General features: G+C 41.1%; 1 protein-coding gene across 3 annotated transcripts in view; it reads left to right on the top strand.

Moving 5' to 3' along the window:
• Positions 1–1,083: 1,083 nt before the first annotated feature.
• The window catches only part of GRIN2A (glutamate ionotropic receptor NMDA type subunit 2A), a 194,616-nt gene continuing 173,110 nt past the window's right edge, over positions 1,084–22,589 (top strand). For all 3 annotated transcript variants that reach the window (XR_010072193.1, XM_063343389.1, XM_063343388.1), the window contains exons 1-3: positions 1,084–1,643; positions 2,462–2,675; positions 4,159–4,581. Coding sequence is in view for 2 of the 3 variants with exons in the window: in XM_063343389.1 (XP_063199459.1) it covers positions 4,177–4,581 (405 nt within the window). In the remaining variant the exon portion in view is untranslated. The remainder of the gene's footprint in view (positions 1,644–2,461; positions 2,676–4,158; positions 4,582–22,589) is intronic.

Here is a 22,589-nt window from a genome sequence, read left to right as displayed (position 1 = left end):
TGCCTTAAAACATCAAACTTAAAAAAAAAAAAAAGGCACAGTTGTAGCTGCTTAATTGCTTTGCTTAGAAGGACTAATGCAATGTCTAAGGAAGTAATCTCTAAATAAGTTAGGAGATGAGGTCTTTCAAAGGAGGAAAAAAGGCATAGACCTATTGGGGAATTTTATGAAGACACTGTCAAGAGCAGTAAAGCTGATGCATTGTTAAATGTCTTTGGGAGCAAGTTCTCAGTATTCTGTGGCTTAATGTGGTGAAAAGCAAACTTTGGTGAGTGGACGCTTGGCATTATCCTATTTGAACTCAAAGGTTTCCTCTGGCACAGGTGCCTCGTTGAGTGGGTCTGTCAAAACGTGTGAATTGGCCGTACTCTGAAGTATTCAGCATAGAAATGTGTATGGTTGTAAAGGATGGAGCACAAAAGAGGACATCACCTACGCGGTAGTTAGCCGGTATATTCATTCGTGCAAAAACAAATAAGTTGTGGCAGCTGGAGCAGGATGGTGGAAAAGGGAAAGCAGAAGAGCAAGGGAGGAGGTGTGGTAGTGTGTGGTGGAGGAACGTAGTGGTGGCGTGGGGTCTGGGCAAGGAGGAAAGAGCTGCTCAACAGCAAGGTGGGTCTGACACCAGGGCTGTGCTACATGAGTGGGAGATGGAGAAACGGGCACAGTGCTGTGGGGGGATGGAGCAGTGGGGATGCCCAGATGGAGCCAACTTCTACAGAGCATTTTTGTGATATTTGGCTGTGGTCTGGAGCTTTTTAGGGCTGCTTTTAGTGTGGAAGCTGCTGCTCCACATTTGTTCCCCTGAGCCTGTGGCAGGAATTTCTGGTTGACAGCCCCTGTATCAAGGGAAAGGAGAACACTCAGGGGTTTCCTGGGCTACCAGCCTTTCGCTGGGGCTGTTAACGTGGGAAGAGCGCTCAAGTTTGCGACTCTTCTGCCCCAAACCTGGTGTTTTCGCTGCCCCCCCCCCCAGATCTGACACCCCCTCCCCCGATTGTCTGCCTCTGACTCATTCGCTGGTGCTTGTGGAAGCGGAACGGGGCGGGGGGAGCCTTCAAAGTAGCCGCGATTGGTCTCGGTTTGACAAGGCGCCCGTGAGCTTCAGCCCCTGAAAGGGCGGCGGTGCCGGGGGCGGCGGAACGGAGCGGAGCGGGCCGGCGCTGCCAGTCCCCGCAGCGGCGCGCAGGCGGCCCCCGCGCGGCCGCCGCCGGGTGGATCCCGCCGCGCTTTCAGCAACCGGCGCTGCCGGTCCCCGCCGCTTCCAGGAAGCTGAGGGGAACGTGGGCGCTCCGAGGCTGCCGTCCTGAGGAACTGCTGCGGCAATATTGCAATTGCCCTTTACACGGCCAAAAAAAGGGGGAGGAAAAAAAAAAGAAAGGAAAATAAAAAGATGAAGACGCTTAAATGTCTCCTGACAAAAGTAAAGAGCAAACCTCAGTTGCAATGGCTGTGCTAAAACTTGATCATGCGGGATTTCAAGCGATAAAGAGGTGCCGGGCTTGTATTTACTGCGGTGGGAACAAGTTGCAGGATGAAATCCAGGCATTAAGGGACCTATTTTCCACTTCGTTGTTTGCAAAGGAATCTACTGAAATGACTTTGAGGATCTTTAAACTGGAACTATGTGGAGGGAGAATGCAGTAAGTATTGCCTTTCTGGCCAGCGCTAATACGCGCCCAGGAGTTGGGAAGGGGCTGGGAGCCCCGGCGCGGCGCAGGGATGCCAGCGCTGCCGGCACCGCGCTTCCGCGCTTGGCTCGGAGTTTCTAGTCCGCACCGAGGACCAGTTACAGGGAACGCCGGTCGCCTTTGGCTGGCGCGCCGGCGTCCTACATTTAACTGGGGATGCTTGGAGGAGTATATTTACTGGAAATAGTGAATGAAAAATCAAAGCAACCCGAGATTTTCGTGGAGGATCTGCTAGAGTGTGTCTCCCTGGGTTTGTTTAGGATAAATTGAGAATGAATCTGTTCCGTTACAAGATCAAAAAGAGCTTTATCCCACACCGATTTAGCTGTTTTCCAGATTATGCTTGTTTTGAACCTGTCAAGAAAACTCCTGGCCTTGATCATGTGAATTAGTTTGCTTCTACCTGCTCTTTCCAGGTTGGATGTCTGTTCCCTTAGAGCTCAAACCCGTGCGTTTCTCTTGGAAGCAAACGCGCAGTTGGGAGCCCAGGATTTTCCTGACCTGGATAGGATGAGGGACGTTTCCCGGACGGCTGCGGGCTCACGGGCGCTGCTGTTAGGAAAGAGCTTAAATTTATTTCGAAGTGAAGCGTGGGGGGAGGGAAACTTTTGAGTCTAGCCACTTTATTTCGGTTCACATGCCACATGAGATTAAATTATTTCTAGTTTATTTTCTTTCCCGCTGTCAAATCTTCAACCTGACTAACGGCTTTTCATCGTCTTCTCTTCTCCCCCCACGTTATCCCGTTCCGTCCCCTTCCCCGTGTCCAGCCCCCCTTTGCCTGTCTCCCTGTCCGCCTAGCTGCCCTCCCGGGATGCGATGTCGCCGGCAGGCTGCGGCGGGGATCACGCGTGCGGCCAGCGGCGCGGAGGCCGCCCCTGAGCCCGGGCACCGAGGGGCGCGACATGCCTGCGGCCGCGGCATGCCCTGCACCAGCACCGGCACCACCGGCACCCGCCGCCGCTCCGTCTCCTGAGGCGCAGGGTACGTGGGACGGCGCCCCGCCGCCGCCAGGGGGCGCCATCGCGCCGCGCCGCCGCGGGAGCCGGGGGCGCTCCCGGTGCGGTGCGGCTGGTTACGGGCAGCGAACTGTGCCCGAGGCGGGCAAAGAGGGGTTCTGCGGGTGGTGTTTGCTATTATAATTAGTATTTCTCGGGGTCTGAAGGAAGCTGAAGCGTCTTCGCGTCTGCGGGCATTTAGGTTTGTTTATTTCTACCCCTTTCCGTGCTACCTCTTGTGCTGCAGCGGCGGGAAGCTGGCCCGCAGTGCAATGACTTAGGAAGCACAGTGGCACTGATTTGCAATTAAATGGTCTCTCAAGTGCTCATCTCCTTGTCTGGCCCGAAAGGAGGTGATGATACAGCAAGCCCTTGTCGTGGTGTCTGTTTTGGTAGCAGATGATTCTGATTGATGATGGAGGTAGGGCTGGCAGGATGAGACGGGAGATCTAAAAAATGCCACTCCTAATTGGACAGCCCTGCTAGTGTTTTCTGCGTGGCGCTTTGCAACAAGCTTGGCTTTATGTGGCACAGGGACTCCCTTCTTGCAGCTAGCAGAGAGCCAGTTATGGGGGTGGAAATCCCTCGGGGCACAGAAACAGAGGGAGATCTTGCAGAGTCAGACCTGCTCTCCTCCTTCTCCCTCCTTCAGATAGTTCAGATCACTTCTATGGCTCATTTCTCTCCCCGTCCTACTCTGTCTATATTCAGCCCCCTACAGAGATTCAGTGAAGACATGAAGTAAACCAATGCAGTGATGCTCATTTATGGAACACCCTCCCCTTCAGCACCAGTGACAACTTTGTGTCTGAGATCAGCAGTTCTGAGATACTCAAGTGAATGCTGCGTAAGAGGAGGGAGAAGAATTAAGATAGAATATTGTGCTTCTGAATCTGTTCCAGAAATACAGTAGACTGTGCTTGAGCAGCAGCTGTCTAGGAGAGATCTTCAGAAATAAAACAGCATGGTTCTGGGATGCTGTGAAATGTATGGAATATATGGACTGGGGTTTTCAGCGGACTTCTGGCTCGCTTCTCTCATTTTGAGCTAAAGCACCTCTTCCTGTTAGACTGACTAAACTTTAAATAGACATTCAGGACAAAGGAAGATAGATTTCTGTGTTTTACCTGTTTTAGGACGGCAAGGATGATAATGTCTTTTTTTAATGATGTCAGTCATTTCAGTTTTGTTGGCTGTCCAGGAAGAATTTTAGCAGGTCTTTCCTCTGAACTTATGCTACATTTTTTGCCTTGCTTGCGGGAGACCAGTTGTAACACTGTCATTGGCAAGCCAACTTTTTGAGAGGATGTAAGAGGCTTGAATTGAAACTAAGGTGAAGAATGCATTATAAAAGGCTGCTAAAGTTTGCATTGTGTCCAGAAGTTTTCTGTTTAAAACCTTCATTGGAGATACACAGTATATATTTTTTTCCTCTCTGTTTTTCTCACACAATGTGATCACTTTTGCAGGGGATAAAGCTGGCAAAGATGAGGAAAATTGGCTGTGCTCTCCTGGTACTCCAAGCTCTTCTGGCGCCTCTGGATCTTGTTCATGGAGCGGAGAAAAGTTATCCCATCCTGAACATTGCAGTGATTCTGGGAAGGACCAAGGATATCACGGAGAGAGATATCAGAGCTCTCTGGACCAGGGAAATGTCAGCAGACCTGACTGTTGATGTCAATGTAGTGACCCTTCTGGTGAACCAGACTGACCCTAAAAGCATCATAACACATGTTTGCGACTTGATGTCAGGCACCAAGATCCATGGAGTGGTTTTTGGAGATGATACTGATCAGGAGGCAGTAGCTCAGATTTTGGATTTTATTTCATCTCAGACTTCTATTCCAATTCTTGGAATTCATGGCGGAGCCTCCATGATAATGGCAGATAAGGTAGGAAAATTTATTAAAAGCTTTTGCTAGTCTAATGTACTTCACTGTTGGTCTCTATCATGAATAATCACTACAGGCAGTTCTAAAAGGATGCTTCTAATTGTCTCTCTGTACTTTAAAAAAGAAAAAATATACAGAGCAGTGTCCTTGTTGATCACTCATCAAATATTCTGAAATATTTTGGGATTCATTCCTGAAACTCAACTTTCTGCCCATTGTAAGAGCAGTCCTATTGAAATTTTACTCTCCGGTCCACTGAATGCTGGTCAGTTTGGTAACTTTGCTAGAAAATATGTCATACGGCTGTAAAAACAACCTCAAAATAGTAGGTCCATAAAATGATTGTAGGGATAAGATGTAAAATTATAAGCAGATATTCTGCGGTGCTTATAAGAAATAGCAAGCAATAGACCTGAATGTATTTGAGGACAATAGTAGTAACAGGACAATTGTATCAAGTTGGACTTCTGTGATCCACTACAGTCTATAAATTAACTAAACTTGAACCACCTTTTGTATTTATTATATTTATTAAATTAGATTTTGCTAACCGGATACTTCTAATTTCCGACTGTAGTTCATGAAAATCCACAATGGAGTTGTCTGAACTCTGGAGATAATGAGAAATTTTTTTGTTGGAAAACATCTCTATATAATCTGTTGTGGGACTGTGGAATGACAAAAGCGACTCATGTACCCAGCTCATGTTCCTTAACATTGTAAAAATTTTTTAAAAATCCTTGCTGTCCTTACAGCATTGATCTTGTAAAGTGATCACTGCTGTTTCTGAAACAGGTGCTTAGCACCGCACAGGACTAAGCTCTCTGGCATGGACTGCTGCTTGGCTCGACAGTCTGAGAGGAGCTCCCACCTTGGTGTAAAAGAGGGTAGCTGAAGAGGGAGTTTCAGTGTGGGAAGTCACTTACTGGTTTCCCAGCACACAAGGCTTTTCAATGCTAATTGCAACTTATTTCCTGATATTTGCGCCCTTTAGGGTTTCTTATTCATTAAATATTGTTATTCCTTACAAGTGGCTTTTCAATAGTACTTGAATAGTAAAGAGCTCTCTGAATCCAACTAAAAATGAAGTGGTCCAGATACGTTATTTCATAACTTGAGTGGTAAAAAGAAGCAGGAAAGATGCAATGATTAATTACAACTGAGGAATCAGCTTTGAATTTTTGAAACTTTAACCTCTGGGAAAGACATTTTTCATTGGGATAAGAGATCTATCTCTCTTGTTATTCTGAATGGCCTTCCTTTAAAACTTCTGTCATACAAGGGGAGGACGATAAGTGCTGAATTATAGCACAGATTCTATAACGATGGCTTTGACATCTTGATTTTTTTGGAAAGATCATTACAGTCAATGCTACTGTCTTAAATGTAACTGTAGTGACCAAGTTACAGAGGCAGTTATTTCATGTGCTTTTAAATTACTGTACAGATTTACCCATCTTTATAAAGCTTGCTTTATCTGTATTTAGGAATTTTATTCGATATGTATTTCACTCAACTTTCTATGCCAGTGTAAGAACATTTGAAGATTCCAGCCAGTGCTGAGTGATGAAACACTGGCAAAAATCCTTACGGAATCAACTTCACGCTCGGTTAGCAGATGCAGGATGTTACTGATACAGATCTATTTTTCACTTTTATGTAGGAGTCTCTAGAAAATGAAATAGATTGTATTTTTCTTGTCTCAGTAAGTTAATACTATTTTCATTGCATGTTAACATTGTCATTATTATATCACCGTCTTTGATTTTAGGGGTTATCACAGTTTGCTAGTAAAACATTTTTGTGCTGAAACTTGGCTTCTAAGATTTCCACTTGGGAAATCAAAATTGTTCTTTTGTGCATTAAGACAATCTAACAGAGCTGTCTTCAGTAGCTTGAATTGGCTGAAGGAATTGTTCATGTAACTAGACTTGCCTTAATTTTTACCTTGGCTTTTCCAATGTGCAATGTCTTGCAACTGGGTTTGGAACATCACAGTAATGAGACTCAATTAACCATTCATTTAGGAATTAATTCCTGGGAGTTGAAGGTGAAATTCACATTGCTGTCATAAAGGCAGAGGAGATGAAATCTGAGGGAGAAGGACTGCAAATGTAAAATCTGTTTTCCAAGTTAGTGTCAGGATTTCAGTTGAAACACATGGGTGTTGGCTGAACGGTGAAGTTGATCAGTGTTTAAAGTCTTCTGTTTTGTCTCATACATTGACATGCTGGATATGCAAAAAAGATGTTTGGCCCTGATCCTGCCTGTGGATGTAGTTCTCTGGCACTCTAATAAGGCCATTTCATTTATGTCCTTATTGTGTGGCTCTAACAGATATTTTCTTCCTCTGTGGCATTATGTTGGTACTGTGTTTTAGATTACTTTTACTTCAAAATGAGTGTGTGTGTAGTACCTGCTCCTTTGTAGTCTACCAAGCACAGCTGACACAAAGGCTGCATGATAGTTCAGTGAATTCTGTGCCAGGTGGTTGTTATATGCTGCTTTACATCCTTAACAGTCCTAAACATGAAGTAAACTGAAGGCACAGAAATGAGCAGTCATCTATAATGCTCTATACTGCTAAAGACTGGAATGACTCAGAGTAGATAAGCCTACCATATTCTCTATGGCTCATAAATACTATGTCAATGTGAATCTCACATGAAGAGCAGTGTCTTTAACAAAGAAAAAGTTTCTAGGCTTCTAAATATGAGAGATGCCCACATTTGGATTATGCAGTGATTAATGCAGAACATACAGCTTTTGAAGTACCGAGTCCCTGTGTGAACATCTGCTGTGAACGGTGCGTAGTTTAGACTGCCTCCTCCATTGGCCCAGCTGACTGTACTCAGCTTCAGTTTGGTTAAAGTTTGCCTGCACCAGCTGAGAAGATATGTTGCTTGATATAGACTATGAAAATTGACAGGCATGTGAAGCCAACAAAACTGCAATGTTTCTGGAACCTAGCCGATCTGCCTTCACCTGACATCTGCTGTCAGAACCCTATCAATAAACCAAGGTGACGCTTAAGGATTTATGGTACCTACCTGATCCCAACTGTGCTGTAGAGATACCCTTTGGACAGTGCCACATGCTCTGTCTCCAGCTGACTTTATCACCTGCTGTTGGCAGGAATTCTCCTGCCAATGAACTGCTCCTTGGCTTTGGTCCCCAGTTCTGCCACAAACTTAAAACATATTCAGATGTGGGATAGTCTACTGAAACAAGATGAGAATTGTGTCTGGGGCATCTGTGCCAACCTCCTGTGCATCAGCATCCCTCATCCCTTGGAGGATGCTGAAAACAGACTGGTTGTTTATTCATCATCTCTCTGTTGACATTTGAGGGATCTCAAACCAAACATTACTTAGGAACTGTTTCCTGACTTGAGCGTTTGGTTTTAAACTTAGTTATGTTTGTTTCACCACATGCTATCATTACAATGGTAGTATTTGGGATATTTTCTAAAACTGAACATCATGGTTAGTTTTACAACAATAATAAAAGATTTGTTTCCTTCAGGAGTGGGGGGAAAAAACCCCTATGTATTATAAATACATCCAGGAATACTTAGTGTCCTTGAACCATACTACTCTTGCATATTGCAAAATTAAGTGTTTCTAACTTCTCATTAGAAATCTTTCTGAAAGGCATAACCTGAAGCATTTTATCGTCATGAAGTACTGACAGTTATAATGCGTAGCCAAACAGCGTTAAAGGTGAGGCTAATTTTCCAGAAGGGGTATTACAAAGCTTCTTGAAACAGCTCTGGAAATGTTATGCAAAATAAATTTTTGCTTTTCAAAAAATAAGTACTATGCATGGTTAAATTATCCTTCTTCATTATTTTTTATGCTGATAATATTAGCAAGAAATACTTTTAATTGTTTAGTATAAAATTCCTTTTGCATTTACCACCACCTTCAGCTTTCCTTTTTTACCCGCATCCTCCTCTAAAATAGTAAACATAGGATCACAGAGCAATGGAAGTTAGAAGGGATCACTGGAGGTTGTCTAACTCAACCTTTGCTCAGTGATGAGCTAACATCAAACTTAGATCAGATCATCCAGTCACGTTTTGAATATCACCATGGATGTAGATACCACAACCTCTCTGGACAATCTGTTCCAGTACTTAACCTTTCTCACCATGCAAATATTTTTGATATTTCTCATTAGAATTTCCCTCTGTACCATGCCCAGGGGCTCTTGTTCTTTTGCTGTGAGTCTCTGAGTCCAGCTCTCTCTCTGAGTAACTGTAGGCTGCAATTATACCTGTCCTTTCCTACCCCTTTTCTGGGGAAAAGAGTTGTCTCAGCCCTTTCTTGCACCTGCTGCACTGCAGTCCTCTAGACTCACTCAGGTATATTGACATCTTGTATGGAGGAACCCAAAACTGGACAGAGGAGTGCAGATGTGGCCTCAGGAGGACCAAAGAGGGGAATAATGCCTCCCCTCAAGCAGCTGGCTGTGCCGGTGCAGCCTGGTTAGGCTTTATCACCGGAAGGGTGCACTGCTGACTCATGTTCAGCTCATCCCCCTGCCTCCTGCAGTGCTGCTGGGATACTTGTTAAGACATCTAACTGTGAATAAATAGTGAGGGAAACTACTTTTTAATCTTGTTTGTCCTTTTGATGGATATTTTTCAGATATTTTACTGAAATACTTCCAGATGTTTGCAGTACCTGTCATTTTTAGCTCATAGCTGGAATTGCTCTGTTTTTCCTCATTCTTGAGATACAAACCCCATACTGTACTTGTGCAAACCAGAACTCTCAGCCCAGCCTGGTGACTATGATCAGAGCACACCCAGACTCCTGGCTCTGGTAATGAAAATTTACACTCCCTTATACGTATACAGCTTTTTACGCTGCTCTTAAGGTTCTTCTACATGTTACAACTTCTTTGCCATATGTCCTCATAGTGCAGTGATCATGTAAGAAAAAAAAGAAAAAGTTCAAAAGCTACACTTCACGTTTGCACTATGCATCCGTGTGCTTCGACTCTTATGCTCTAAAAATAAATGTGATGAATGGGGTGCATGTGTTGAGTTTGTTATAGAATCTTTTCTGGAGATCATACTTCATGGAATGTGCTCATCAATTTGCATGTCTTCGATATGCGTTATGTAGAATTCTGTCCAGCTCATCTAGTTGGCTCATAAAAGCGCTCCTGTATTTTTTCCAGAAAATCTTAAATTTAAATTTTGTAACTTTTCATTCCTGCCCTTCCTGATAACTGATATTAGCATGTGTATGGCAGTATACTCCTGAGATTGATATTAACTTTGGCTTTGGTTGGTACTGCAAAAGACTGGAAGATTAAACCATAGTTTAATAATTGCTTTAGTGCAGAAATACCTGTATTCATGTAATTGGTGTTTCAGGTCTAGATATAGTAGCTTGCACTATTCCATTGCACGCAATACTTCCAGCTTGTGCCTCTTTTAAAGAAGCAGTTGAATTTGATTTTCTTTCCTTCTAGCTGTACTAATGCTGCTATGGGAAGCATAACTTTCAGATATTCTCATTTTTATTTTGATTTGCAAATCTGTGTTTAATTGACCATATCCATAAAAGTCAATCTATATGTGTTTTTTTAAAAATAAAGTTGTGTTGCACATCCATAAGGATTTTTTAGAACTAGGCTCCTAATCTGTGGTCATACCTTTTATGCACACATGCATATAATCACTGTTATTAAATGGTTAAAAACATGCTTGAAATCTGTCTTACTGAGGTGAATGGAGCGGTTACAATATCTTCAACAGGAGCCAGTGCTCTGGGAGCGTGAGGTGGTTATGATACAGGATGCTGGCTTACATTACTATTCTTGTACTGTCATTGCTCTGAGAAAGTAAAGCTTTAACAGCGTTCGCTGCTTTGAGCTGTGTCTCAGAACTCGGAAGAGCATTATATTAATGACGTGAGCCTTGCTTTATTGCGCACTCTCTCTCCCACTCTCTCTTTTCTAAAGGATTTTCCTAGCTATTTCTAGAGGGGATTTTATTATTCCTCATTCTCTTGTCCACACAAAAGTTTCCCTCATAATTTAGCAAAGGAAAGCATGGAGGGTTTTCTGGAATACCATGAGAGTAGACTTGAACTGTCACTTCTGTGGAGTTGAAGGGTGGGATATTTGCTTTAATTTTCCTAAGGAGAAGGAACGTAATTTGTGAAGAGATTGGGAATTTCCGTAACTAATAAGCAGACTGTAGGAAATAGAAATTGTTTAGAGTTTACTTGATTTTTTGATGCAGCTGAGGTGCGGGCAAGTTCCTGTTTTTTTTAGCTTGCTTGTGTTGACACAGTTGAAGGTGAGCCCACGGTGCAGGGTGGGGGTCCTATAAGCCGTTCTTATTTAGGAGAGAGGGGTGTTTGGTTTCCCTTGGATCCAATCATTTGCAGTAAGAGCAATATATTTTAATCTCAAATGTAGTTTTCTTTCTCTTCAAACTGTCTGTTCTTACAGTTCTTGAAAATAGAAATCCATAAGTGTCTTTGTTTTGAGCAACAACATTTTAAAACTGCTAGTAAGTCACTGTTGTAGACTGTCCATGCAATCGCTCCAAACTATTGCCTGCCTATAGGTAATTGTAACACAGCAGACTCCTGAGCTGTAAAAGTAGGACACCAGGCCTTCAGTGTAGTTTTCTGCTTGCAGACATTCCTGGTGGCATCTTTGGAATTATTTTCCCAAGGACATTCTCAAATATAAAATCCAAAATTATTTCCTTTAAGCTACAAAATAATAGTAGAGTACTATAAAGCACAATAGACATTTCTGGCAATCAGAATAGATTCAGAGAACATAACTGAAAATATTAATCCTAATAAAATTATGCAAGAAGGGCCCTGATATCATGTGAAACACATTTTTCGTGTTTCATCTATTAATTATTTTTGAGAGGATGCTTAGATTTTTGAATAGGCAGTTTAATAGTGTATTTTTTGTCACTTATTTGAACTAACAATTTAATTTGAAGAATTTCTTTATAATTTTTTCAGACTTGCTTGGAAGATCTGCTGGGGCAGATCTGCATAGTGATGGTAGAAAGAGCTTTGTATAGATGAAGAGAGAAACTTTGCAGTCTACAACTGCTTTTATTTGTTAGAAATCTGTGGTCATCTGGGCCAGCTTTGCATGTACTCTCTTCTCCCCCTCTCTCCCCCTCCCTCTTCCTCCTCTGCCTACCCTCTTTCCTGAAGCTATGAAGTTGTGTGGATTTTACTGAGGGAGCCCAGCCTGGATTGTCTCCACACCATCTGTCACCATATTGTTTAAATCCTTGAGATATTTTCTTCTGTGCTTCACTGAAATAAATAAATAAAACTGTAGCAGCATCATTGGCTATTTATATTAGATTTATACTTAATGTCCTTAGGAGAAAATCCCTGTGCTTGCAGTTGAGGTGCATAAGCTAGATGCATAGTTTGTAAAAATGGAAATAGTTTAATTCTCTTAGTGCAGAGCTCCAGTTATGCTGCATGTCCACCCTCTCCCCAAGGGCCCCTCTGTCTTCTCAAGATGGAGACCTAGGGGGGGGTCTCATGGCCCCTGAGAGGCAGCGCTGCTCGTGGATCATGCTTGGGTCTCCCCATTGTGTCTAGGAAAAGGTTTTGTGCTCTTGTATAAATGTATAGCAGCTAGCAAGCATTTCTTTTTGAATATTCGCACTCAGAGAAGCTGTGCTAGAAGGCCCATGGTGATGATGTATCTTCCTCTATCCTGAGACTTGATATATGGGGTCAGGGAAAAGTTGAGACTCACAGGCTCTGTGTGAAACCAGAACTGAAGATAAGCTTGGTTAGAACAGGAATATTTCGAAAGAGAAATTAAATTTAAGTGTCTGGAAGAAATGTAGTATAAAAGCTGAACAACCAACAGGAAAACTAGCTTGTTTCCTGACGTGCAAACATGATATTCCAAATTGCAGATGGAGGTTATTTGGTGTCCAGCAGTTAATTCTGTCTCACCTTTCCCAACAGCAATTTCCCCTATACTTTACATACATGTGAAGCTTAAGTGATCAAAAAGCTTGAGTGTTTGGAGGAAGGAGGTCCCATGAATACAAGTTGTCTCTTATTTAAGGAAGAGCAAAATTCCTTGGAGAAAGGTCTGTGCCTTTGGGACTTGGGCACGAGGGGTCCATTGCTGCCTACTGGGGTGGGCTGAGGAGGTGGGCTGATCAGACTTTCTGATTGATTTAAACCTCTTGAAAATGCAACAGTTTCTTGCCAAAATTTATGCCTAAGGTTTCATTTGAATACGGACTCTTTAAGTATCACACACAGATTAAAGATATCATTCCTAAGTGTATCTATCTAGACAGTTTGTGTAACACATTGCTATTCCCCTCATCTCCTCAACAGCCACAGAGACTGAACTAAAACTGACCTAGGACGTCCAGCAACACACCCGAGGTCATAAACTGGTCCTAAACTTCTAGAGTGTGGGCAACAGGGAAACATCTCTATTTGATTGTATGTTTATAGAACAGAGAGCGCCTAGCAAGATTAGCCTGTATTTGGACAGGGGCAAATTCAAAGCAAAAGTGCAGTCCCTTTTGGCTCTAATACACTAAAAAGCACATTGGAGGGCTGTGGATGAGACGTGATTAAAACACTAATATTCTGCATGCAACTCCAAAATGATTTCTGTTTCTTTCGGAAGTCATCTTTCATTTCTTATTTTTAGGCATGATCAGGTCTGAGAAAGCCAGGTCTATTTTTTTCGGTATACTTGCAGGTTTTTCTCCCTGCTTTCTCCCAGATTCTCTTGCTGAAGGTGGAAAGGAAGGGTGAGAGAATAAAAGGTGGTCATCTTCATGTCTTTAATATTTTTCTTCAAGTCCATTGATTTACCTACTCCTCAGGATGGAGCCTACAACTAATAGTGGTTTGGTGTGTGGAATTGTCTGACAGTAGTGTAATTTCCCAGTAGGATCACATACACCTATCTTTGAGTCACCTGAACAAAGTAGGTATTTTCAGATTGAGACCGTACACCTTTCAACTTTAAGATTTATGTATCCCTTAATCTAGGTTTTGAGTCAGCTCTCCTGGGGAGGTGGTTCATTGCCAGATGAATCTTCAGTCAGTGTTTAGGCTTCCTATCTCCATCACAGGTTTGGGAAAGTAATTTCCTTTTAGGCTTTTAATGAAGATAGGCTGGACTGTTTCCTTGTCACGAGTTACCTGTTACAGCATGACTGAGAACACCAATGCTGGTCTTGCTCAACAGCCTCTGCTGAGTGTGCGTAACTGTTTTCAGCCTGCCTTTTGTGCACCTCAGAGCAAAATATTTCTATGAACATCTTTCATTCAAGGGATTGCTGGGTGGGAAGCTGCTTATCTTTTCCTTTTGTTTCCTTTTCTTGATAGTGGGGTCTCTTTTTTTTTTTTAAACGTCCTAACTTTGGATTCAAGATTTCTGTCTATAATTTTGATGATACAAAGTTTTGTCTGTTTGTGCTGACCAGCTTGCCTCTCCACATGACTAGAATTAACAATAGGACTGCTTTGTTTTCACTACATTGATTTTGTGTCTAGTGGAAACGCACTGCATATGTAGAACCACTATGAAAGAGGAAAGAGCAGGGATTTTATAGCCACTGTCCAGCTCAACACAATTTACAATACAATTAGGAATGACAGTTATAATTGAATAAACAGAAAATAGAATTAAGGTAATCTGTTCTAAGTGCATGACATTCCTGTAATGAGTTGCTTTTAGGAGTTACAGAAACATATAATTACCAGACAAATTACATGTTATTTTTTTTGTGTGAGAGGCTAATTAAGAGTTCTGGGTAAATTGTGTTGGCAGAGGCATCAGAGCTGTATGAAGTACCTAATTGTGACAAGATAAGCTGTGAATTCATCGTAAGAAAACAGATGCAGAAACTCTGGAAAGTCTCTGTACTCTAGTCAAGTACCATTTAGGATGGTCATGTTTATTTTCAATAGTCATGTTATCTTTGTAGTAAATAAGCTAACTTTGTCCTTCGTTTCATTTTTATCTGTTTGCCATCCCCTCCTCTCCTTTCTCTGCTTGCATTTTAACTATTGGTATCTGCAAAAAGGCTGAGGTTTGCAGTTTTTAAATCTGGTTTCTAGTGAAAGATGTTGTGGATGACTCCAGTGCTTAGCGTGCAAAATGTTAAGCTCTACCACTTACATAACTATGTAACAGGAAACCGGTACAGAAGTTGCAGAAAGAAACATTTTCTTCCTTCGCTTGCTCTTATTCTGCATTTGTCTTACCTAGTTCATTCTGTATAAAATCTCATTGCACCAAACAGCTGCTTCCAAACACCCTCCTGTTATGCTGCCTTCATCTGCATCCCATCTATTTGCTATTCTACTTTATACTTGGCTGTCGCTCTAGTGATAGAGTTAAGATGGGGTTGGGTTTTTTTCCCCTGTATTGCCTTAGTTCACTTCTAGCAGAAGCAAGGTTGGCTAGCAGAGATTATACCACTCTGCTTAAAATTATGTGTCCCTTAATGTTAGGAGTACTGGGACTCTTTCAGTGTACACAGAGCACAGATGATAATTGTTCTAAAATAAGATTAATTGGAGCAACTAAAAATTTGAAAAGAACAAAGTAAAAACTGTTACAACTTTAAGGCAAGCCTGTTTATATCTAAAAAGCAGAAAATAGAGAAATGATGAAAAACTAAACCAGGTCAGCTAGGGTAATATTGGTGGAGAGCTGAGGTGGTGATAAGCCAGCAGCAGAAATTGCTGATGAAAGCTATCTATTTGTGAACAAAGAAGTATGAGAAACCCAAAAGTATTCAAAGCTCTGAACAGTTTCCATCTTAGTATCTCTTCAGGGTTCCTGGGCTTGGGATTTTTGGCAATTCTTCTCCTGTCCTAAGTGATTCCTTCTGCATTCACTGTGACCAGCTTTACACACTCAGGTAGGGGGACACTTGCTTTTCCTTGTACAATGTAGGGGGTCTGGGCTGTAGTTAGGCATCTGGAAATTGATATACTAGAGTCTGCATGTTTCTCTTCTAATGTCATTTAAAATTTTCCTACTACTTTTGTTTTTTTCTTTATTATAGCCTCTGGGACAGGGTCAGTCTATAGGCTTTCCTAAATACACAACCCTCCCTTTATTTTGCTGTGCACTTGGCTGGCTACTGTGTCCAGCACTGATGTCCTTCTATATAAACACCTATTTCTATAGAAAATGGGAAGAATTTTTAATAATTCTCTGGTAGTAATATATGTACTTTTTTCTGTGTATGTATGTTCACTATGTTCAGGTCCTTTGTTGGGGGTGCCTACTACCTTGGATTTTTAGGAACTGACATTTGAAAATATATTTATGATTCCCTTTTATAATTGATTTTCAATTCAATGAATCTGAATTTCAGATCTCCCATTAGGGGCTTCAGAATACCTGGGGACAGGACAGACTGACAGTTAAAATATATGAAAATAAATTGCTTTCCACACTTAGCTGGTTCGCTGATTCTGCAGTCTCCCCTGTATGTGAATGAGTTTTGCTCTTGCTTTAAAATATCAGGCACTTATAACTGGCACTTATAGCTTAAATTGTAGTTATGTGCACAGAACAAAGTTCTGGATCATGAATAACATAAATGCTGATGTTGTCTAAATAACTGGTTGTATCATGAGGTTGAAAATGAGCAATGTCTTCAGAGAATAGAGTATAGGAAACTGTCAGACAAGGATAGTTTTGGCTCTTTGCAAGGTAAGCTCACTTGTGGAAGGAAAAATAAAAGTTTCCATTGTTATAACTACCCCCTCCCCCCTCAGGTTGGCTAAAGTCAACAAAAGATCTTCATAGCTGATTCCAGATATACTCATCCTGTCATTTTTCCACTCTTAACAATTTTAAAAGTGGTGTCACATGCTTTCTTCTAAACCTTTTCCAGGATACAGGCTTTGGGCTAGAATCTTTTTCACTTTCCTGTTGTTGTTCTTTACTATCCATTACCATTTTATAGCATGAGAGTTACTGGAATATTTCCAATGGTCAGTGAATAACTGAAATGACACTAAAAGCTGACTTATAACAGGTGTAAATAATAAAAAATCTTCACACTTAAAATATCCTGAACAGTTGCTCAGTAGCTTCTCACTATATAAAAATATTTTCAGATTCCCAATTCCTCATAAAAACACATCCCATGGTCTCTGAATTAAAATTTAAATGAACATGTGGGAAGTTTATGTGGGAGCCAGCTGTCACCTGCAGTATGTATGCCTTTAATGGTCATCGAAAGCCTTAACAATCTTTTTTGTGTGCTTGCTTGAGTTGTTTTCTTTCTGTTCGTTTCCTTGTATGAGATGACTCTTGGCTTAAGAAGAGCTGTTTTGTGATTTACCTGTTTCGCAGTACGAGGCGGAGATCTTAAAATAGTGAGTTTTTTCATCCAATAATAAAATGTAACGGTCCAGCTCAGTAATCCTTATTCCAATGTAAATTCTATTGACTTATTAAGCTGCGGTGGACACTGCCTGAAAGCAGTGGAAAACTTAAGCCAAAATAAGAATGAATTTTGCTCATTTCCCACCCTCTACTGCTTTTTTTTACTGTCTGATAAGTAAGTTATAGGCATGCAAAACCTCAGTTTTAAATAACGGGAATCAGTTCTCTGGGTCAGCAAAGGCATTTCTAAATGCCAAGGAGCATACTTCTGCTAGGAAAAGATAGCATCCAGGTCATGTACGCGTCCAACATGGAATGCAAAAATCCTGCTTGTGGGATCCTGGCTGCAGCACGATTGATTTCATTCTGAAGTAAAGGACTAGGAGCAAGTGCAAAGTAAGGAAATACTTTAAATATTTAGTCCTTTAATGCCTACTTAAATGCTTTTCCTGAAGGCTTGAATCCTGCAATGTAAAGAGAAGATGGAGGGGGTTTTGCCTTTCTAATAAGGGGCTTAGTATGTTTATATAAAAGGCATAAAGATGCAGACATAGCCTCTTAATATCTGAGGTGGAAAGTCCGAGCAACACATTAGACTTAAGGCATATTCTGCTTACAAGAGCCATCTCTAGCTAAAGGAATGATTCGGTACGTTAAGGGCTGTAATGGTACTTGGGGTGCTCTCTTTCAAATTACTGGACTGTTGGTGAAATATCTTTCTGACATGCTACCTGGTTTTACTTAAGTTAAACCTGATATTCTATTTAACGTTCATTTTTGGTAATTAGATTTTTGTCTTACTAAGTCACTTTAAGGGTTCATTTCCATGTTTGACCCAGTTTAAAACTTTGTTATTAAAACAGTTTTTCTGATTCAGCTCAGATGGTGATATATTTTCCTTCTTAACAAGCATTCTAGTGTTGTATTAAAAAAAAACAAACCATAACACAATCATTCTCCCTCCCTTAGCTTCTTTTAAAATCAAGTATGTACAATAAGTCTGACTCCCTGTTGAGCTGGTTTAATCATTTGTTTTTCCATCTGCAGAGAGCCAGTTCCCAAAGTAACTTCAAAGAGCCTTGCCTCAGTAAAAGCTTCCAGCTTTGGAGCAACAAAGATTACAGAAATATGCTTATGCAATAGCTTGAAACCTCTGGCTATCTTGGCATGGAGGCTACAGCTGAGTACTTGCCTCTCTTATTCTATTACTCTGGACCTTAAATGTTTGTAACTGAAAGTTTGACTGCCGTTTTGCTCTTGCTTCCCACAGTAACTGTGCGCAGTGTGATATGTTACGCAAGTGTGCAGACATGGCGTTTGTAGCTCAAAGGGAGCACTGCCTTTCTGGGTCTTGAAGTGATCTCGTGTAACTTCATCAAGAAAACAACCATAAACTTCAGGCTAGACATAAATTGTCTATAGAGAAGCCTGGAGACTTGCAGCAGCAAATATAGAGTATTTGTTATATTTGAGATTTAATCTAGCCTGATTTGTGCAGCCTTTAATCAAATGACGAAGAAGCTTCAAGTGAAATGGCTCCTGGGAGAGTGGTATCTTCCCTTCTTCATTTCTAAAATTTTCTGTGTTGACATGTGTAATCTCTCGGTTTGCTAAAAAGAAAAACAATCCCCTGCCCAATACAGATAAATAGATACAGGATAAATATTTTATATGTAATGGGTATGTCATGTTTTTGAGTACAGTAACAAATATAAAGTAGTTAAAATTGCCACTAGGGTGTTTGTGAGAATCTGCTTTATAAAATTGCAATATAAGTAATTGTCTTTATTTCTGTGGTCTTTCTAACTGGATGCTGTGCCTTATTCACAGCATTCCAGTCCAGCAGCTGTCACCATCATTTTGGAGAAATGCTGATTTTTTTATTTTCTTTTTCTTTTTTGACAAAACTCCTATCTGAAAATCAGTGTGTCTGGGATTTGTCCCAAATTAATTTCCTGTGGTGAGAAGGGCTATGAGTTTGGTCTCAGTACAATGACTCTTCTGGATTATAATATCTGTCAGTAGAAATGCACTATTTTGATTTTAACTGAAGCTATTTCAGATCTTAATTTTTGGCTTAATAGAATCCTTACCACAAGCAAATCTAATTCTGATATACTATTTCAGTTGCACAGACTTTCATTTCTGACTAAGGATTGGAAGGCTTAACCCAGATTTTAGCAGCTCTCTCCATGACCGGGTGGATAGGATTTAAAAACTCTGTGCTGCTCATTGTGCCTGTTTATTCCAGTTTCTGAATATTAGTTATGTCTGTTGACTGGGACTGGAAATTTTCTGAGAATGAGTACAGCTATAAAGGACAGCATATTGAATTCACTGGATTGCATTTTATTTCAATTAAAAAAAACCTCAAACACACTTTGCCTGGCAGGGTGTTCCTGTATTTTTTTCTGTTAGTGTTGCTATTAGGAATAGAGACAATTTCACTCCACTGTGCAGGAAATAGAGGAACTTCTGGAATATTGTCTGCAATTAGTCTCCTACATTCTAAAAAGCCCTGGCTAATCTCGGAATTGGTTTAGAAATCAGTTATTTGAGTGACTGGGGAATGGAGAGTCTCCCCTGTAGGAGATGAGGTGAGTTGGTTTTGCTTAATTTAGTAAAAATGAGCCTGGGAGGGGAATATGGTAGCTAGATATAGGATGAAGAAAAGCTGATTAAACAACATAAAATGAATTATAGGAGGACTGAAACTAAGGTGGGCATCATTTGGGTGGGAAACTGGAAGTAGTGAAAAGTAGTGTCATGGTTTAACCCCAGCCAGCAACTAGGATAATGCAGCCGCTTGCTCACTCTTCCCCTCAGCCCCCACAAGTAGGGCAGGGAGAAGAGGGAGAAAAAGAGAGGAAGTAACTCGTCATTTGAGATAAACACAGTTTAATAGAACAATAATGAAAAAGGAAAATAACAATAATAATAATGGTAAAAGAATATGCAAAATAAAGTGATACAACACAAGTCACTCCCACCACCTGATGATCAGTTGCCCGGCCTGTCCTGAGCAGCGATTGCAAATTCCTGTCCCCCCCCAGCCAACCCCCATTTCTACACTGAGCATGACGTCTATGGTATGGAATATTCCTTTGCCCACCTCGTCCTATCTATGCTCCCTCTCAGTTTCTATGGGAAGCTGAAAAAGTCCACTTAGCAACAACTAAAAAATATGTGTTATCAGCATTATTCTCATACTGAGTCCAAAATGCAGCAGCGACTTGAAAGAAAATTAACTCTACACCAGCTGAAACCAGGACAAGTATTGAGAAGGAAAATTGAGAAGTTCAGGAATGGCAAGAAGCTGGTTAGTAGTGTTATGATGGAAACTGGTCAATGAATGGAGGAGGATGAGGACTTGCAGCATGAAGTTCTTTCTAATACCACATTCTTATTTAAATTTATAAAAAGCTTCAGATAACCTTACAATACCATAAAAAGATTGTCTCCAAATCTAGCCAGGCTTATATAAATGCTAGATTTGGTGAAGATGAAGTGGGATGAGTAGAATTCTGAAGTACAGCTCATCAGAACATCAGGGACTGTGCTTATCACCCTTGGAAAGACAGACTGGCCTTGGGATCCTTGTAGGAATATAGTAAACTATATTCCAAGAATTTCTAAAGCCTCACCTCCTAGAAAAGGATATATTTTTTTTATTTCCTGAGGAAATGTTAATTTTACCTTTTTATTTTAAGTAGGAGAATTTATGACTATTCTTTGGGTATTTCTGCCTTTTTGTATTTTATTCTCTTGTGCCTTAGGCAACAGCATAATTCTCAAGAGAGATGTGATGAAGACACACTCTCGACTTGGAAAAATGGTGCTGTTTGCTGCGTGTCACCCTATTTTATTAGGGAAAAAGAGAACTTGTTAACAGCCATGGAGCTGCGTGGTTGGAAGGTTACAGTATTCATAATGGTGAAAGCCTTGTGAATTCTGTGGTCTTATCTCACCGTAATCTCCGCGTGATGTTGCCTGCATGTCAGACATGCTATGCAGTGGTTTACATTACAGAAATTTGTGGGCAGTCTGGGTTGCAGTTGCAGCTGAACACACAAAATGCTATAGTTTTTAATGGTTGTGCTGGACATTCATTGCTACTCTGTGGATTGAAGACGTAAGTGGAACAAAGCGTGAAAAAAATCTGATGTATTGCGCGATGGCAACGTGTACATAATTATGTAAAAATCAGATCCCCATTGTGTTTTCTTCTAGTAGCTGAGTGACCTTGTTTTTCTTTGGAAAACCAAGCCATTAGTACCCCGTTTGCATGAGTATGTTCCACAGGATGCTTTTAATTTTGTTCTGTTTGGTTTCTGTGTTACATAGGCATCTAGAAGCCAATCATAAACTGTTAATGTTTTTCATGTTCTTGCAGATTACCAGGTTTAACAGGTTCCTCACTCCTATCCAATTGCTTCTGCATATTATCAGTTACTGGGATAATTTCTTCCAGAGATCTTAATTCTATGGCCTCCAAATACCAGAAAGAAAGATTTAAAACCTCTTCATGCTCAATTAAATGTTTTCGGGTTCAAGTCTGTGGTGGTGTTTCTCTCTCTGTAAATAATCAGGAGTTCTAGACCAATAAACTGCCTTTGGCACTGAGAATTGACTTCCTGAATATGCTGTCTGACTCTCAGAAGTTTGGTTCATAGAGCAAAATCCATTAGTTTGTTCTTGTGCTCTGGAGAAGGGGTTTCTAGTACTGCTGTGACACGCAGGGGATATCTCATGTGCCATGAGCTAATACGTACGTAGTGAACATAAGAGAGATAATGATGGTGTGATTATTGTAAGTAACCAGGTGAAGGAAGTAGAAATTCTAAGTATGACTTCATTTTGGTGAGGAGGAAAAGTTGATGGAACTGTGTCTGTGAAGAGATGTAGACCTGTGTTTCTTCATATCTAGGGAAGAATATACTTTAAAAGAAAAAATCTAGGTAAGTGTACAGATAAGCATTTTTCTGGATTTTAGGCACTTTGTCATTTCATTTCAGGGTTCTGGTCCCAGTCCCTTGTCTGTCCACACTTCACTCCTGAGATTGTACCTGGAGAAAACTAACTATTTCCCTCCAGGTGGAAACCTGAGCATGAAAGGTAGGATAGGTTGCTCTAGGGTGTTCTCCTTGCGGGTGATATGTGCGCAGCAGATCTACTCCCACGGGCATGAAGGGGAGCACAGCCCTGGATGGGGAGGCCAGCACTTGCCCTATGGCTCAAGAGCAGCAGTAATGCAGGGGGTGCCACTTCTCTCTGGCTGACTTAAGCTGCGAGAAAGAGTTTCAAAGATGAGAATAAGAGTTAGAGATAATGATAAATATCCTTTTAAAATTTGAAAATCTCTCCTGGCTGTTTCCCCTGGGCTACTGTGTTTTTCTCCACAGCTGTCCCAAGGAACTGACGATTTCAGGTGTCTGCTCACAGAGCTTGCACAGTCTTCAACTATGAAGGGTTCCTCAGAGACAGCAGGCTTCATGTGGCCTTGTTGAGCAATTGAAAATGAGTGTTACTATCACTGAGAATTTGATTTTATTATTGGATAGCTCTTAAAAAGGGCTGTATAAGGTAATGCATTT

The sequence above is a fragment of the Chroicocephalus ridibundus genome, chromosome 8, assembly GCF_963924245.1.
Source record: "Chroicocephalus ridibundus chromosome 8, bChrRid1.1, whole genome shotgun sequence".
Lineage (NCBI taxonomy): Eukaryota > Metazoa > Chordata > Aves > Charadriiformes > Laridae > Chroicocephalus > Chroicocephalus ridibundus.
This window is presented reverse-complemented; position numbering and strand designations above follow the sequence as displayed.